Source organism: Micropterus salmoides, unplaced genomic scaffold (assembly GCF_014851395.1).
Source record: "Micropterus salmoides isolate LMB-PRFRI ecotype aquatic unplaced genomic scaffold, ASM1485139v1 Ms_hic_scaffold_10, whole genome shotgun sequence".
Classification (NCBI taxonomy): Eukaryota; Metazoa; Chordata; class Actinopteri; order Centrarchiformes; family Centrarchidae; genus Micropterus; species Micropterus salmoides.
The window spans coordinates 25273790-25293650 of NW_024040041.1; the positions used below are offsets into that span (position 1 = coordinate 25273790).

The following is a 19861-nucleotide window of genomic DNA, read 5'->3' on the forward strand; positions in this document are numbered from 1 at the left end:
TTAGTTTTGTTTTTTTTACAGTGCAACACCAATTTTGTTCTTTCTTGCAAGATGCAACACTGGCAAGACACTGAGGCGAGTATAAGAGGAAATAAGGAGACAAGTTACAGCCACTGTGAGAGACAACAACATATCGGAAATGCTGAGTAAAAATCAAGCGAAGTACTAAACAAATGAATGGTGCTGAAGAAAAACATATAAATACGTAAACTGGCCTCCATGCTGTGTTATTCTGTTTACTAACCCTGTTCTCTGGTGCTTTTGTGACATTGAACATATAAGCATGTTTATAAAAATGAAGCTTTTATTAATATTTCCTGACACATCTTTGAATTGTCACACATTTGGGAAAAAAAACATACAAGAAACTACAAGAAACTCCTCTACTGGCAGTGGGAAAGAAGTCAATTACCTTTTTTAGCGGGTTTAGTGGGTTTAAATATTAATAAAAGCTTCATACTTTTTTAGAAACATGCTTTTTTGTGAGATTAAATATAAACATGCCTATATGTGAAATTAAATAAATACAACTTTTTACTCACATAATACTATATGAAATTTTAAATGTATTGCTTTTTTCTTGGTAAATACTTAGTATTCCTGATCGAGCTGTATATAGTTAACAGTTCAGTTATGTCTGACCTTTTTTCGCAGATATAATTAAATTTAATTAGATCTAGACGCAAAATATGTCAAACCAAATCATAATTTTTACCGAAGGTGTCTAACCTTTACTTGAAATAAAGTGATTTATTAAGAGGTCCTCTTTTTCTGTCTACATGTCATTCAGGGTTTCTCCATGCAAAGTAACTCCCAGCAGGCCTTCACAGGCAGGGCAGAGTTAGGTTATAGCCTGGGTGCGGCTGTAACTTGCCCTTGGTGCGAAAGGAGAGGACAGGAAGATACAGCATGCATATACAGGGTTTTTCCAAGGCCCAAACCCTATAGCTGTTCACATTTATGGCCCCATATTTTTTTCTTTTTTTTAACAGTTTTTCCAGGACTACCATCAGGTGCGTCAGACAGTCATATTTCCATAGCAGAGCGAAACCTCAGTGTTTCCACTGGGCCAGCAGTGGCTTGGTGCATACCTCTCTGAGGATTTCTTTCCCCTCTCACCTTCAATATCCTCTCTCATCTCTTTAGACTGAACCGCATCTCAAATCATAGCTGCTTCTCCTCTCTGTGACTCTCTTTCCGTCCTGTGTATGATGGTCTGCTTCCATACTGTCACATTGTGTAAATTCAACTCTGAATGGCCTTATCTTCATTGGACAAAGCAGCATTCTGCCACTGCAGTGACTCTCCTTTCCTTTATCTGAGTCAACGAGCACATTCACCGACTGCTTTATTGTATTATTTATTGAGCCCAAAGACACAAGCTCCTTCAAGGTTAATACCACCAAAATGTACACGTATTTTAGTGAGTGTTGTGCCTAAATATATTCACTGTTTATATATGTATATATGTGCACTTGCACAACTACCATGTATTATCAGAAATTATTATAATAGGTCTTTGTTTTTAGCTTGATTTTACTGATTACCATAAGTGAAAAATGGTTTAATAAGTTTTCATTTGTAGCCATAACCAGCTCAGCATCGACGCACCTGGTACCGGGGGCCGCACGCGATTTCCGCACAAAATGCAAATGGGAAATCCATGGACGATCCTAGTATTTTGTCACCTACGCATGCTATGCACCTCTGTGAAGCTAGGAGGCTCAGCTAGCATCTCAAACCAACCATTTTTGTCCATATCAAACATCAAGCATCTAAATTAACTTCATCACAACATAAATCTCTCTGTAATCACTGTACATGGCTGTAGTTATTGCCATCCAGATATCTCTCATCTCATCCTACACTGCATTCTGACCACTCTAAAGCTCCAGCTCAGATCAGCTGTGTAACTCATATCACTCAAATCACAAAACTCAGAGTTTTTAGCCAACTAATAATAACAACAAACACAGCTTATACATTTACAGTTACAACCACTGACTTACTTTTGCCCTTTTCGCTGTTTTCTGTGTTTAAAGATCGCCCCGACCCCGCCATCTTGGTATTGCACAATGGCTGAGCTCTTAGGTTTTGTTTCTCTCGTCAAAATGAAGGAGAGAAGAAGTGTTGCTTATGGAACAGAGGGTCTTTATTGGTGCAACCCAAAGGAGCTACACAGACATCCAATATACCAAACGATTCGTCTGCTCAAGAAGAACAGAAAGAGCCCACTTATTCTGTTCTCATGTTGTCGGCCTGTAAAGCATGGGAGTGCTTTTGGTCACTGGATCAATATTCACTGTTTTTATCAATATTTCATTGTTTTGGAAGCTTTGTTATTTGAAATGTGGTTGAATGGACAGAAATAGTGTTTTGAAAAAAACTCCCAATAAAGCATATAAACACTAAAATGGCCAAAACATGGACATTCACCTTGTATATTTTTGAAACATTTGTAATAACTGTAGTTTGTTTTCTTCAAATTTACAGTTACAGTTGTATTCCAGGTGTATTAGAAGATATCCAGCATTATAATGAGTTAGATGATGGTTTTGATGGTGATATTGCTATTAAAATATAAATTTTATACCAGGCCAGGATGAAAATATCATATTTTCCTTTGTTGCATCTCCATTTACTCTTTAATAGAAAATAAATAGGATCATTCACAGTTGTTTCATATTCCTTAGTGTCTGACCTATCAAAGGAGACCAGAATTATGCATCTAGGCCTAATGGTTGAGGAGTTATTACTGATTCATTTTGGGTATGTTATTTTAGGTTTTTCCTGGAAATAGGTATCCGTTTAAAAGCTGGAAAATTTAAAAGCATGTGTAGACATTTATGCAGGTTTTTTTTGGTTGTTTTTTTTTTTTTACATACTTACATTATAGGCCAGGGTTCTCTCATCAGTATGTGTGAACATGAGCAACCCTAAAAAAACAAGAAAGCGAGAGTCTAATATGTGGTAATGTACAGCCCGAAGCAACTCCACTGATAATGAATAAGAGATTGATTTTAGGCCCCATGCGATGTTTGTTTGTTATAGTAGAGCACTAAAGCGGAGGATGATCTTTCATTCAACATCAGTCAACCTGGTTATTGTCACTGTAATCATTTCCGTATTTTCTAGATGATTCACATTGGAGCTCTGCATCAACCTGACAATGCAGAGTAAATCAGTCTGTTCATTTCTGCATTTAAGAATGCGTATGGCGTATGCTAGACAGTCTGAACCATTTTAAAACATCACAATAATGCTTATGAATTACTAATTTATTCTTCCCTTTCACATTCTTTCTCATGTGGCAGAGCTGAACACAGCTGAACTCACTCTGAAAATCATTTTAAATGTGTAACCTCCTTTAATTACAGTTTGAAGTGCCAAGGCTGCAATTAAGGAATAAAAGTATAATCCAGCGGTATTCATTAAATGTACAGTATTGGTCACTCTCAATGGTCTAGGGAGCAGGAGTGTGAAAGATAGAATATAGTCTTACATTCAGAGATGAAACAAGTTGGACCTACCCACCATAGCTCGTATCAAAAAGTAAATGAAAGAATGTTAGTGTGGGAAATAAAATTAAAGCCTGATGTAAACTGATCATGTACAGCACATTAGTGTCATGTTGTGGTAGTGATATCAACAGGTGGAATCAGACAATGAACTATAACTCAAAAACTATGCCATACATATCCAGAGTTGGAGTCCTGTTAACCCATTGCATCGACCTTAAATCCATCTTAAAGTTAAAAAGTAAGGAACCATGCTGTGTATTTTGATATGACTGGACAATATTTTTTCACTGGCCATTTTATGAGGTACGCCTTGCTAGAACAGGGTTGGATCCCCTTTTGCCTTCAGAACAGCCTTAATTCTTCGTAGGAGACATGGACAGCAACAATACTTAGGATTGTTGCATTTAAACGATGCTCAGTTGGTACTAAGGGGCCCAAAGTGTGCCACGCAGGGACGTCACTAGGATTGAAAGACAGGGGGGCTTAGGTAAAAAGCGACAGACATATTCTCTTCTTCTATTTCTCCTCTGTTGAACACAGGTTACTGTTAGCTTTTAGACACATCAAAGCTGCATGTGGGGAATTCATTAATGCCAGACTTCTTTCTGTAGGCTGTGACTTAAATGGTATCCAGCTGCTCATGTAAATGTGTGATAAAGTAATACCATATCTAATTCCTCTCTCTTAGATAAGTTGCATGTCCAAAGAATGCTATTTAATTAATCAATATTCTTGCTTCTCTTTGTTGAGTACATGTCTGCACTGTACAAAATATCTAAAAAAAACTAATTCTAAATCTAATAATTATTTTTCTAAATATTATTTAAGGGGGCTTAGGACCATGTTAGGGTAGCGTCAGCCCCCCTAAAATAGGCCTAACAATGTCCACGTCCATAATATCCCCCACACCATTAGACCACCTGCACCTGCCTGAACCATTGATACAAAGCAGGATGGATCCATGCTTTCATGTTGTTTACGCCAAATTCTGACCCCACCACCTGAATGTCGCAGCTGAAATGGAGACTCATCAGACCAGGCAACATTTTTCCAATCTTCTATTGTCCAATTATGTGTGAACTGTAGCCTCAGTTTCCTGTTCTTAGCTGAAAGGAGTGGCACCCGGTGTGGTCTTCTGCTGCTGTACTGGTCTTGAACCTCTCTGCCCATCATCCTCTGACCTCTGACATCAACAAGGCATTTTTGTCCACACAACTACCGCTCACAGGATATTTTCTCTTTTTCAGACAATTTTAAACCATAGAGATGTTTGTGCGTGAAAATCCCAGTAGATCCGCAGTTTCTGAAATACTCAGTCCAGCCTGTCTGGCACCAACAATCATGACACATTCAAAGTCACTTAAATCCCATATCTTCCCCATTCTGATGCTCAGTTTGAACTTCAGTAAGTTGTCTTGACCACGTCTACATGCCCAAATGCATTGAGTTGCTGCCATGTGAGTGGCTGATTAGCTATTTGGTTTAACAAGCAATTGATCAGGTATACCAAGTACCCGGTGAGTGTATAAAAACCAATAACAAAGGCACAATTGACGCCTTCTTGGGCATAAGATTTGCGCTTAAATGTGGAAAGAGGAGAGGCCATTGGGTTATTAACATCAAAATAGGCCATCCTTTATTTTCCAATTTTTCTAATTTCCTCCTATAATATTTCTTTGAAATCTGGCTATTAGATCTTAGATAGACATGTTTAAATGTGTGCAAAGCTGACATTTTTCCTTATGGAAGCACTACACAGAAGATTCACCTAAAAACATTATGATGTATTATTCATATGATGATGATTGTATATCCACAGCAAATTTCATAGAAGAGATTTTTTTAAAGATATATTTCTCATGGGCCAATGTGTTGAGATAATAATGAGAATAATAATAATAAACTTTATTTATAGAGCACTTTTCAAAACAATGTTAAAGGGCTTTCACAAGAGCAAAGAAAATAAAACGGCAAACAAAATAAGATACACGGTCAAAGCAGGAAAAAAGTTATGAAATTAAAATACAGTTATGACATGGTGGCAGTGGTAAATAAAAGGTCATAGTATGGAACAATCACTTGTAAAAAGAAATCACCATGGCTTGAAGATTATATAACACCATAACCTACCAAGTAAGACAATAGCAGCCTTTCAGAGATGGTCGAGTTCAACACAGAACCAAATGTGTTCATGAGTTTTCACACTGCTCCTCCATTCAGTCAAAGTGTCTGGTTATTCTTCGTAGCAATAATGTCAGTTTGACTGCAGACGCTCTTCCATTTTCTACTCCACAGACATTAGGATTCCCACCTGCCTTTCGTTCCCCTCAGACAGCAGTTTCCCTCTCCACCTGATCTGTTTCACTCTCCCTCACCTCCTCCTCATCCTGCTTGTCTCCTTCATCTTCCACTTGTGAACCCAGCCAAGGCAAAGAAACACATTGATGATTTATTTATGTTAGGGAACCTATCTTCCCCTCTTTCTTTACAACTCCCCCCCCCCCTCCCCCCTCTCTCACTCACTCACTCACTCACACACACACACACTTCACTCTTGTCTATTCTTGTGTTTGTCTGTCTGTGAAACCGTATATGACAGTGATGCTAAATGGGGCGTCCTCTCTCCCGTTGGGATGATATTGAATGTGCAGGTGGCACAGCTTACAAGCACAACAAACACACGCACTTCTCCTCTGCAGTGTCCTGTTGAGATGAGAGCATCTCCCTGCTCTGGGGTTAAATCAAATGATCTAGGTATTTGACACTATGTGCTCCATTTTTGAAAGAAACGCATTGTAGCGGCCAATGTGTTGAGTGACACTTGGTGACGACATCATCTGCAGTAAGAAGACCTTTTAGTAAAGACGTGTTAGCGCTTTAAATATATTTCCATTAGTTCAAGAATTTTAAAGATGAAATATTATCAGCTCAACATATCTGCTGTACCCAGGGTTATTTTGGGAACAGTTTATGTATTCAGTCCCTGCACAGCGACTGTTGGCTGCATTCAGTCTCGCCAGTGCCGCCCACAACATGCACGGCTTATGCTAATAGGGGAAGCCTGGTGAATCAAAACCGTATGTTATCTGTACATGTAAAATCTTATTCATAAGCAAAACTGACAGGCCTGGGCACTGTCATTTAAAGTTACTAACTGTAATATTGTGCCATTTTCTAGGCAGCATACTTTACAAGGACTTTAATAAGTTGTAACTAATGGTTTTATTAATAGTTCATAAATAATTTATTCATGCTTTATATATCAAGTGTAAGCCATTTGTAGTAATAACATCTGGGTTGCCAGGTTGGTAAAAACACCTAATGTCCTCCTCCAGCATACTGTAACCTGCTCTGTCTTTTTATCCAGCTCTTTCATTAATCAGTCACTTGCACTTACCTTCTGTAAACCAAATACATTTTTTAACGAGTTATTACTGCCACATTTACAATTCAAGATGTGATGGATTTTTAGAGTGAGGTTTCTAAAAAAAGACAAAGGAGGAGGATGTTCACCTGAGATGTGAATGTTACATTAATAACTTGTTAATAAATGCATTTTGGTACAGTGCTTTGCAGCTCTTTTACAGATGGTAAGTAGTGGTGAATTAAATGATGAATGAAAGGCAAAGGCAAGGTATGCTGGAGGCGGACACCAGCCAAATGGATTTTTCACAACCTGGCCACCCAAATGTTGTTCTTACAAATGGGTTGTTAAAAATGTTGATAAAAGATGTATTACATACATTTCATATATATATTATCCATTACGTTGTCCCTCATAATGGCCCATTGATCTATAAAGCATACATTATTTTAACCCTCAATAAAACCATGATGTAGTATAATCTAATATACCATAAATTGATGCATTTCTTCTGTTTGGGTCAATATTAACAACGTGTTTTCTATGACTATGATTAGGACTTTCTACACAGCACTAACCCTCCCAAATTATTCTATTCTATTTAAGAGGTTTTTATTAATGTCACTATGCAGGATAACATACTGTTCTTTTCTTTCTGATCTTTTTATATCCATAAAACATGACATATTTGATTATTTGGTATGACAATAAGGCTTTATCTCTGCATTTCATCACCTCTATTAAATGTGCCCAATTTGTTACTAACTCATTACTTTTCTACATATTGGATTTTAATAAGGTCAGAAGAAAAGAAAAAATATGTTTAAAGTTAAAAACAATGCTAGTTTTGCGATAATTATGATAGTGTTTTCATATACAGAAGTGGGTTCTGTGGGACCCAAAACAATGAGGAAGTAAAGCATTCTTATAAATTCTCTTTTGAAATAATGCTGCTACTGAAAGAATGAGCAATCTTTCAGGGACACAAGGATAATGTTTTCATATGCAAGTTTACCAACAAGATAATCACTTAAAACTTGGTCTAATCCCACACATGCACTGCTAGAGTTGCCTTCAGGTGCTGTTATATGACTGAGCATCTTACACTGCCACCCATCAGCATCTGTTTTCTTGTCCGCCCATCTTCACATTACTTAAGCTCCTCACAGTCAACCCCCTCAGTGCTCCTCACCCTCCTGTCAGTCTTTCTGTCACTTAGTTAGTCTCTCTGGCAGTCAGTAAGGTAGCCGGTCAAGGCGTTACGCTCTGAGGATGTTCCCTCCACATGCTCTTCAATTCAACTGTTTGTTTGTGAGAGCGGTGTGGAGAGACAGAACGAGAGATGGAGAGATTTTGGTCTAGTGAGAAAGAGTGAAGTGGAACGAAATATGCCAATGAAGTAAGCAAATTGATAGAGGGACCGAGAGAGAGGGAGATAGAGAGATGTTAATTTAGATAGAGAGAGCTTAGTGTCAGACTTTCAGAAAGAAGACAGTGTGAGAAAGAGAAGTAAATGGACAGAATTTCCAAAGTTTACTTCAGACAAAGATGATATTTTACAGCGAGAGAGAAAGAGAGAGCTTGTGGACTAAAGAGAAAAGGGGAGTCTGAAAGCTGTTAGTTTAGGGGGGGTTGGGGGGGGGCTGAGAGAGTTAGGAAAATTGTTATTTTAGAGAGAGAGAGAGAGTCAGGGAGAAAGATAGATGGCTGTTTGCCTCGTCTGCTGCTGCCAGTCATTACCTAGTCAGGCCTCAGCAGCAGGTTGGCAGAGCGAGCTCTAATTGAGGAGGCTGGTGGCTCGGAACAGCAGAGAGAGAGAGGCAGGGCTAGCTTTCCTTTTTGGTTGTTCATAAATTAGCCTGTCACTCATTACGCCCTGGTGTGTAGTTGGGATCAGAAAACACCATTTCCAAACACATTTGCATTTGTCACAAGCTCCCATACTATAAAGCAGAAGCTCATAAAGCCTGGCTGTGTGCATGTTGAATATTTTGTTGAATTTGTGTCCAGGACATTTTTACAAACGATGATTTCTGTACATTGATGTGACCAGTAAAATAAAGATAATCTATGGCTATGCATCAATATCCATTTAAACCAGAGGAGTGGCAGCAGCATAAGTCTTGTTTAGTAAACCAAACAACTCCCAAACCACAATCCCCCACCTCGTAAACACCCACTCATCAAAAACAGCTGTGTCACTCTCACCTCGCTCTTGCTTGCCCGCCGCATATTGGAAAACAAAAGGTGGACATTACAAGGCTGTCACGCCTTGAAAGGTATTGATCAGGCTGCTCCTGAGAGACAGCTAAATGAACTTCACAGCAGCACCAGAGAGAGGCTTACTGGGGGTTTATTAATGACTAATGCAAGTTGGGATATGTGAGGAGAATGTGGGCAAAAGAGGGAGGTGAGTTGTGTGGGAGGATGTTGTAGTGATGCCCAGATGCCACCTCTAAAAATATGCCACATGGTATTAAGCTTGCACGGCACTGTCATCTTCTCAGGTGACAGCAGCTATTGCCATATTTCACGCTTCCTCTTCCTCCCTCCCCTCAGGTCTCGTGCCCTCGCTGTCACGCAGTTCCAGAGGACCCACCCCCCCACCACTCTCTCCCACCCCGTTTATACCCTCACCCACCCCACAGCCCATCCACCCCGAACCAGCCCGGCCCACTGTGGTGACCACGACACCGCATAACAATTACAAGCAGCTCACCTCTTCTATAGTTTCCACCTTACATACCCATCCTCAAAATCACACACACAATGTAAACAGACATTGTTGCACATTCAACATACATCTGTCATATAAATCTTTTGCTTAAGTTCTAGTATTGAATCCAGCATTCAATCCTGTTAGTATTTGCAGGCATACTCGCCAAAATTCTCCATATGATGAAATGTTGTCTAGCATATAAGCAAACACACCTAAACGTGCCTGTTTTGCCACACTCAGGTCACCCAATCATGCTACAGAGGCTGATTATCAACAATCAGTGGCATTAGCTGAGCAGAAAAGTACAGAAAATAACAGAGTTGTCGAAAGACCACACAATTGTGTTAGACTTGAGTGTGAGAGCTTGACCTTCTCTTCTCTCCAGGGTCCGTCACTCATCACCATAGATACTCGGCTGTCTGCAACTCAGTAAATACCATTAGTTTTAACAAAGTCCACTCGTGTTAACGGCAAACTCACCACCCCCCCACTCATCAAGAGATGCAATCATATTGGAGATTATTTGGTCTGCCCAGCACTTACATGCTGGCAACTTGAAATGGGCAAGTGTGATAAAATCATATTTTACCCTGAAAGAGTTTTAAAGTGTGACAAATTACAGCAGCCTCTCACCTGGCTGAACAGTATGAACAATATTAGCAAACGCTCTTTTTTTTTCATCTCGTTAGCAAGTGAGTCAATCTAATATTAAGTCTCAAAAGATTCAGACCGTCTCATATGGTTGCCAAGATTTGCCATCATAATTGGTTTGGAACCAACCCCCAAAACCATCAAATAATATAATGATATATTCTTAAAATAGCATTGTGTAAATAGTAAAACAATACAAATGCAAACAGGACAATTAAAGTGCTTTTTAAGTTTAGAAACATTTTGAGTCCCCCCTCTCTTTCCTCACAGTGGTTTTGTCCACTCCCTGCTTTCAACCAGTTCAAATCCGTAAGTACTTGTGGAGCTTCCGTAATGTTAAGCAGGCTGGCAGGGCTGTTTTATGCACTTTAAACATTGGATGAACAGATTCTTTTGTCTTTAATACAGATGATGCTAGTCATTAATTAATAAATTGATAACTGATTATTTTTCTGTTATTATAACTGTTATTATAAAATTACCTAGCTTATTTAACAGAGCCGAGTAACTCATTTTCTACAGAGATCAGCTGGGGACTGAAATAGGCTGTTCGCTTACTCGGCTCTGACCGTGGCCAAGCAGTGTCCATCGTCAGCTGCATATCCTGCATACAGGGTCGCGCCAGTTTACATCGGGCGAAAGGCGGGGTACACCCTGGACAGGTTGCCAGTCCACACATAGACAGACAACCACTCACACTCACACCAATTAACCTGCATGTCTTTGGACAGTGGGAGGAAGCCGGAGGGAGAACAAACTCCACACAGAAAGGCCGGGGCAACCGGGGTTTGAACCCATGACCTTCTTGCTGTGAGGCGATAGTGCTAGTCACTGCACCACCACGCCGCCCCCGAGCAGTGTCAAATATCCTATTTTCTGCCGGTCACATTGAATGTTACAAACGGGCTGCGCTGCGCCGTGTTTCACGTGTGTTCACAGAAAGTAACCTCATGTGGCAGACACACACACACAGGCTAAAACATGTCTTAAGTGTGTGGAAGTTATTCACGAGTGCAGAAGACGCAACGCTCACTACATCTGCAGAGAAACACAGAAAGAGTCGCTGTGGATATTGTAAAGCATGGACCAGTGTGCAACAGTGAACACAGCTATTGGTGACGATGTCGTTCAGACCACGGTGGTCTCTATTGGTAAGTCTCCTCTACACATGGCTCATCTGCTGCTGTGAAAACGGAATTGCGGGTGAAAAGATACCAAACGCAAGTTCTTTTAAATAAAACTGCTGACAAATAAAGTCAGAGCAGACAGAGAGACAGACAGGTGTAGGAGTGTGCTTGTGTGTCTGATGGGGAAAAGCAAGGTGAGCAGATTAATGATTAAACACAAAAATAAATTGGAGAATTAAGTAGAATTAAAATGATGTGTCATTTATTTCCAGCTCCTTCCAGTGAAAATGCTAATGTTATTTTATAATCAGTGTTTCATTATGACCATACAATTGAGACCAGTGAGAATAGCTAACATTTCCTATACTAAAAATAGATTTTTCCAATAAATAGTTTGTTAAAAATGTAGTTAAAAATGTTTGTTTATGCTGTCATGAACTGATATTAGGCTAACTCTTGTAGAGGCAGATCAGTTGGCCTGCTGCCATTAAATATCTTATATATGAGAGAGAGAGAGAGAGAGAGATAGATATAAACATATATTGCTTTGTGTTGTTGTCCAGAAAAATTGTAGTAAGACTTCTCTCTGTGTACACATATCCTATACAAGTACAATTTTGGCTGTATTATTTGTGTCCCCCTCAAAAATGTATGTTTATTGTCCCCCCTACTGTGAGATGAAATTTACGCCCATGTTTGGAACACTTTAAGCAATGTCCCACATTGAGTTAGAAATATCCAGTTATTCCAAACCTTGACATTGAAAAAGACAGAAGTTTACTTACTCACCGGAGGGGGACAAGATATTTTGTGGAAGACATGTTTTCCAATGACATGTCCTTTTAAAAAGAATAAAATTATTGGACTCAGAACTACAAAAATGGATTATGGTGTGTTCACTGGCAACATTTACGTGAGTCATAGGGATCAGGGTGAGCGTACAAAGTGCAGGACTTTGCTGTCAAGAGACTGGCATTTGCATCCTGACTTCCATGTGTGGCCAAACAAAAGCACCTTGGTTAAGGTTACAGAAATATTGAGATTTTGGTTAAATGTTAATGAAGGGAACATGTTGTGTCTTCAAGCAGCTTTTTCAGTTACAAACCAGGTCGTGATTTTTTCCCAACCTCAACTAAGTGCTCTGGGTTACTAAAAATAACCATAAAAAGTTGAATCATGATTTAGTTACGAGCATTGTATTGATGTATGTTGAGTGGATGTTATAGGGAAAACTTTTTCAGATACATTTCCTCATTATGTTTTAGAAAACCAAGCGGCATTATGTGTTAGTTATCTTTCCTGTTGCAAATTAGTAGTATAAAAATATTATTTCTAGGAGACAGGGTTGTAAAATGAGCAATGCTGCAGTAGTAATATGGGCCTTAAACAGTCAAAGTGCCCTCACTTAGAGATGTGACAATCTATTTATTTCTATTCCAATTAAGTGACCATCTTTAACATATAGAACAGATCATGTTGGCTGAGGCTGACGGATGTAAAGCTTGGAGCCTTTCCCGTGTTTCTAATTAGCCCTGGCTCTAGTGTGCCAGCCAGCAGGCCGATGGTTGGCATGAGGCATCAGGACAGCCCAGCTGCCCCTGTGTCCTCCACTCTGCCCCAGGGGAGAATTGTTGGGTCCACTGCTGCCTCTGTCAATGACGAGGAACAGAAACCTGGATCAGAGGGAAAAGGTAGCTCACACCCTGCATAACACTCTGTCAGAGGCAATATTTCATGTATAAAGGGGACTCTGTCAGCAGTGTGATCTCTACAACCCCTCACTGCTGCCATGCTCCACTTTCACGCTTGCAATCTAACCCTGTGGAACGGCACTCTCATTTACACCATAAAAATCTGACTGACAAACATCATCATGAATAGATGCAAAGTATGAAATTAGAATTATTAAATACACAATAGAGACAGCAGATGAACCTTTTTATTGTTTGCGGCTGCACAGTACATGTCAGGAACAATTGAGACGCATTTTGAAGGCTTTTTTCCACAATGATGACATGAACACAGTAGCACCAGCAGGCATTTCTGCCAAACTAGCAAGTGCAAGAAAGTGGGAAAAGAGCAACAAGAGATAGAGGCAGAGAAAGAGAGAGAAGCATGTGTAACATCAGATGGATACAGTTTAAGGAGAGGAGAGAGAGCGCGCAGAAGGGGGAGGAAAGGGAAAAGAAGGGGAAGTGAACTGAGAGCAGGAGAGAGGCGGAGAGGGAGCAATTTAATGCTGTAATTAAGTTCCTGATAGCACCCTGGGAGATGTGCTTTGGCATTGCTCCAGGACAGCTTAGCATTGCACCAAGGCTCTTCACCCCACAATCTATGCTTTCACACATGCTCTCTGTCTCTCTCTCTCTCTCTGGCACACACACACACACACACACACACCATTTGAACAAACAGAAATTTAATACGAGCAAGCTCTCTGTGCTCTCGAGCCAATTCCGAATCCCCGAATATGTGTCAGCTTCACCAAATGATGCATCGACAAGAAGAGACACAAAGGAGGAGCAGACTGGCAAGAGAGAAGGCTGTGAGAAACCATCACTTGCAGTCACTCTCATGTCGCTCTCACTCACACATTGTGGCGCATACAAGGCAGCTGCCTTGACAAGTGCACACAAATCATCCTTATGAGAGCACGAATGGAAACCTGTTTCCGAAAATATTCTTTTCTTTCCCTTAATGTTTACAGTGCTTCTGCCACCAGAAGCTTTTCACTGCTGCCTACAGCACTTTTCTTTTTCTTTTTCCACTCTTTGGCTGCACAGTGGGACACACATGTGATACAAACATATCAGTTACATGTCTCAACTGTAAGACAATAAGCTAATGTGGGGCCAAGCTGTACAGGTATAAAGACTTTGAAAAAAAATAGCAGCTAATTTCCACATCTGTGCATTCCTGTCAAGTTAAAAGGTGACCACTGAGAGGAGGAGAGAGAAAGAGGTAGTGCTACAGAGGAATGACAAGGAGAGAGGACTCAGAGAGAGCTAGAGAGCAGAGGAGAGAGAAGAAACAGTCAATTACACCAGCCCCTCTCCAACAGCCCAATTCCTCGCCTCCTTCAGGCCAAGCGGAGCAGCAGCAGGAGCAATAGGATTTTAACTGAGGATAACGCGCATCAGTAGGATCTGAGATTTTTCGGGGATTGTCACCAAAGACGGAGGGGGGGGGAAGGATACGGTTTCGCAAAGAAAGAGTTGTCAGTACACAGACAAGAGAGGGGAACAAGTCAGTCGGAATCAGCTTTGACCAATTTCGAGGCTCTTTACAACTACAGGTTGGCAGGTTAGCACCTGTGCGTCGTGCCTGTCCTCTCCTTCTCTGGGGATAAAAGTGCGTAAAATTCTGTCGTTTTTACGCACGGAGACTCGAGCAGAGCTGGAGAGCCGCGGATACGGTCCTGGACGCACGATGCTGATCGGTAAGTGTTAAACATCAGTGCTCCGCTCTTTACCGGTGATGATGTGGTTGAGCTGACCATTGTAATCCTTGTGACACATTTATGAATGATACCAGAAATAGCACGTCTTAAATCCACGCGTTACTATTACCTGTTAAATGATCTTTTAAGTATCGTATTCTCTCACTCAAAACCGTATCTGTCAATCAAAACACATTATTGACGAACAAGCGCACTGAAAGCCGCTGTCAGGCATATTAGAAAGAGGCTACTGATGATTCTGATGAACTAATTAATTGCGCGCTGAGCGTTCAGAAACAGTAGTTTGAATGAAGGAAATTCGTGTGGAATTTAAGCCTCGGTCATGTAGTCCTTGCCGTTGTAAGGGTAACTGTTACGGCAGCAGATTTGAAACTGAACTGATCAAGTTATTTGGAGATCAAAAAAGATCCTGACTGGTGCGAAGTTACGGACACCTCACCACCCTTGTTCCTCTCGATCCATAGCTGGAAGTTTGTTCCTTTATGGGGGGAAAAAGGAAAGAACCATGATAATGTTTTTTTTTTTTTTTTCTGCGAAGTCCGAAAGAGAGTTTGAACATATAAGCCTACAGAAATCTCTTACCAGTTATCTAGGCCTACATCAAAATTAAGGATTACGTCAATCAGCAAATATATTAAGCAAAGACATTTATCTATCAAAATTGATTGTGCTGGAGTTATTGGCTATTAAACCTTGATTTGACAGAGTGAAACGGGGTTATGGGAGGTTATGCGCATATGATCACGGTGAACAGCACCGAATATTTTTTGCATCTTGGATTTATATTATATAGAGTCAGATATGCTCCTAAAATCGTAATCAGTAAACAATTATTTTTAGATTTAGCGGAATGGTTTGGGTGTTTTTATTAGTAATATTGATCCACTTGACTTATTAAAAGTAGTGAGGTTTAAAAGGAAATTGTCAAACGTTATTGATACTTTTGGTTGGATTTGACATTGGAGTAGCTGTCAATCAAAAAAAAAAAAAATAGAACCACTGAATCCAGATTGAGAGAGAACTTCTGTAGGCTAAATCATACAATTTAATATGGAGTTCATTATGCAAATTATCTAAATTTTTTTCAGTCAAAGAAGTGTACATTTCTTTTGTGTAGGCTGAGCTGTCGGATGGACCTGGGCTGCTGTGGCCCAATGCTTAACCTGAAACACTGATATCTCTCCATGGCCCAATCTTCTTTTCCTTTCTCCTGCCAAAAAGCAACTGTTCTTACATATCAGCGTTTCTCTGGGTGGATTGAGCTTTAAGGCTTTCCTTCCATTTCAGAGACAAAGAAATGGGAAAGTGAAAAGGATGAGATCTAAAAGGTATCCACTGATAGTCTTGTTTACTGATTTGTATGTTATAGTTATATATTCTCACACACACACACACACACACACACGCGCGCGCAGGCACACTAGGACTCTGGATGTGATGGATCTTGCTATAAGTGAGATTGTGGGTTGCTTTGAGATCTCGTGCTCTTAAAATGGCTTCGGTGCACGGCCCAATGACTCATGCAAATGGATGCCACATTAGCATATCTCCAGATATTTACTTCTCCTCCCAAACGACACCTCCTAATTCTTCCACCAGTAAGGATGGATGCGCACGGGGCACCAAAGCCTTCGGCACTGAGGTGACTGAAATGTTCAACTTCTTCCCACTCATGTCAGAGTTCTCTCCTTGCCACCCTTTTAGTCAGATCATAAAAAAGCAGCTCTGCTGTCAAGTGGAGCCCTAACTACTCAGGCCTCTGTGTTGTGCTTATTTCACCTCAGCCATTATGTTGTCTTAAAAGCCACTCGGTGTGTCACAGGGGAGCTCTGTGGCTGCATCGGCTTCTTCTCAGTACTACATAACAACCGTTACTTGACGACAGCCATGATTATTCACCGTGTTGTTGTCTTCTGAGAGGGTCTGTTCTTATTCTGTATTACCTAGAAGAGTTGAGGTGGAAAAAGAGCTGGTGTTTGGAGCTTGACCTTGTCTCACTTCCTACATACATCTACAGCCCCCCCGCTGTCCACCCCAAGCAGCGAACAGGTTGTGAGGCAGAGGGGGAGTGGGGGGCGCTGATTATAGGCCTGTCCCTCTGGGAGTGGGTGCCATTCTTTCCCCTCCACTCCTTTTTTATCTGCAGGATCTGAGGTATGGGGGGTGGGAATGCTTGGGAAGCAGGGTTAATCTGCGCTAAACAGAGTCCAAGGCTTGATCAGGGCTAATTATATGGGGTTAGGGTTACAGTCTGTGACCACTGAGTGGGGGCAGGCCACACCCAGAAGGCAGGGCTGTGAGAGATTGATGGAAAATTAGAAGAATGACATTGAAAAGCAGGTCTGTTTCTTAGTAGTATGAAAATGATAGTATATTTGAAGTTTAACGTACAATCCAACAGACAGTTCTTGACCTTGAGATGTCTGTTTCCACTTGGCCTTGGTTCCAGCCTTAATTTGGGTAGTCTGTATGGGTTTCCAAGCAGCAGGAGCAGGAGCAGTAGCACGTTTGTTTGAAGTGGTTGTGCAGGTGGAGGGGGGCGTAAATGAGGAAACTAATGAAAAGGCAGCTCTGCTGGATTGAGGGTTTTGGTCCACTTCCCAACAACTCCACATCTGTGCCACCATCAAACCATCAGCCTTACAGACGACCAAGCTCTTACTCGAGTGTGTGTTTTACTTTTGTCTTTTTGGTTGAAGCAGCTGTGGGCTTCAGTCTGGACTGACTGAGTGTGTGTGTGTGAGTGTGTGTCTGTGCACATGCATGCAAAAGCAAAGCGTGAGAGGCAATGAGACATTATGATGGATGGATTTCCTGAGCCTTCTGTCTCTTTGTTCATCCCTCGCGGGCCAGAGGGAAGAAGGTGGCAGCTCTCCAGCTCCTGCTCAATCCATTTCTACCTTTTCTGTGTCTTACACACACACACACACACACACACAGTAGAGACAAATAACCCACTGCTCTATTAGCTCAACAAACACCTCACTGCATATGACAAATCTCTAGTCAATCTGACTTTTTTATTTTTCATTACCTCAGCTCCTATTAGTCTATGTCATCTCAGTAAAGGCTCCTCTGAGAATGGAAGGAATGCCTAGTACTACCACAAACTGTATGATGCATTATTTCATATTTATTGTTTCTAGTCTTACTGCATTTTATATGTAGTCTCTCTGGCGTAAAGTTCTAGCCCACTTTTATACAGAAGTAGATGTATTTGTGGGGCTCTTTTTCACTTTAATGTGCCAGTCAGCCATTGCTTCCAGGTAACAGGAAAAATGGGACATGTCATTACTCAGAAACTCTGCTTTTTCATACTTTTTTTTAGCCTTGCAGTAGTTACTATTCTTGATCTTGTTTTATCTTCCTCTGTAGAGATCAGTCCAAGAGGTGATGTGAGTTCAAAGGAGGATTATATTGTTGTATATTGTCAAACTTTGATGTTCAGTGCTTTTCAGGAGTGGTTTTGTGATGTGAAGTGCTGGTATGCGAGCATGAGTCACACCTTCTACTCATAATACAAGCCAGCACATACTCTGGTCTTTTCAGGCAGTTGTGGAAAAATAAGAATATCTGACTCTTCTCTTATGTGTGTCTTTTTGTAGGATTGATGCCAACACAGACATTTTCCAATTATGTTGCATTCATTCACTTATTTTTCTGCATTTGGAAAATGGGGAAATACCCTGAAATGTTATATCTTTACCAAACTCCACTGGCTCCATTAGCTGGATATATATACAGGAATATAACTTATAAATGCACATTTATATTTGAGTGTTTAGAGTGGATATTTGAGTGTGAATTATATTTAGAAGGGGTTGGGGAGCAGGGTACATGGGTGGGCTGTTGCAGACCTGTCTACATGCACCCACAGGAGCCTTTCAGACAGGTCAAAGATCAGCAAAGGGCAGAGGTCACAAGTCAGTGAAATTACTGAAACATTACCTATTCTGTGCTAGTTTTCCCCAGAGCCCCATAGATATTCATGAGATATATTTCTTTGTTTATATACACACTTGAATGCTCTTTATAATGGAGACTATTAATATGTATCTGTGCAATTTGTATTGTGTCAGAAACTGTGTCTACTTTTGCATGTACAGCATTTGTATGCACAGTTCATATGTGCCCCTCTCTGGCCTCGGGGCCCGCCTGTGGGGAAAATGCCCGTGTGTGAGTGACAGTTATTTCACTAAAGTGACAGTGTGGCTTTGATTGGCCTGCCTGCTGAAGTGATGGCTTCTGGATGCTGAGAGCTGTAGGCATATGTGAGGCCCAGCGGGAGCACTGACAACATGAGAAATGGTCCCACGCTGCACTCTGCACCAAAACCTCACCTCTTAGCCTCTCATTCCCCGGGTGCTAAGGCTAAAGATGGAGGCCATGAAGGGAAGCAGTAACACATCACCTCCTATTGCTGCGTGTGTGTGTGTGTGTGTGTGCTTGTGAATTCATCCGTCTTTGGCAGGTTAGGTAGCTTTCAACTGAAGTGGGCGTCTCGTCCTCAAGTTGATGCTTTCACCTTGACTTAAAAATTAGTGAGAGAAGAGTTAAAGCCCTTTAATAGCGACAGACTGAAGGATGAGAAGAAAATCAAAGCAGAAAGAGAGAGAGAGATAGAAATGGAGACGGGTGGAAATGGAGAGGATTGAAACGTAAAAGGAATATGACCTGAAAAGGGGATCTACCTCTTATTTCTCCTGTGGTCTTGCTTTGTCTCAAGTGCATTTGTAAGTCATCAAATCAGACTGTCTATATAACTGCGTCAGCTCAGAATTAGCAAAGGCCATTGATTTAACAGTCAACTCCAGCCATCAGAACCTGGTGCTCTGACCACCGATCTGCAATACTCCAGGGTCCAATGCGCATAATAGAGTGCAGCTAGTGTGTAAACGGTGGTAAGTGTAAACAGAAGATGTGGCGATCCAGCTCTAATGTCTGTCTTTGCTCAAGCTCTTTGTTAGATGTTGTGATGCTGACCCACGCCTGTACTGCACACCATCTCATAAGCATTTA

The 19861-nt window shown here is 40.9% G+C and overlaps 1 protein-coding gene across 4 annotated transcripts in view; it reads left to right on the forward strand.

Moving 5' to 3' along the window:
• Positions 1 to 19861, forward strand: part of znf385c (zinc finger protein 385C) — a 159465-nt gene that overhangs the window by 88508 nt on the left and 51096 nt on the right. The window contains exon 1 of one of the 4 annotated variants that reach the window (XM_038704623.1): positions 14419 to 14821. The exons of the other annotated variants lie outside the window; for them this stretch is intronic. Coding sequence (XP_038560551.1) covers positions 14812 to 14821 — 10 coding nt within the window. The 5' untranslated portion in view covers positions 14419 to 14811. Of the gene's footprint in view, positions 1 to 14418; positions 14822 to 19861 lie in introns of those variants that run through there. 4 annotated transcript variants of the gene reach the window in all.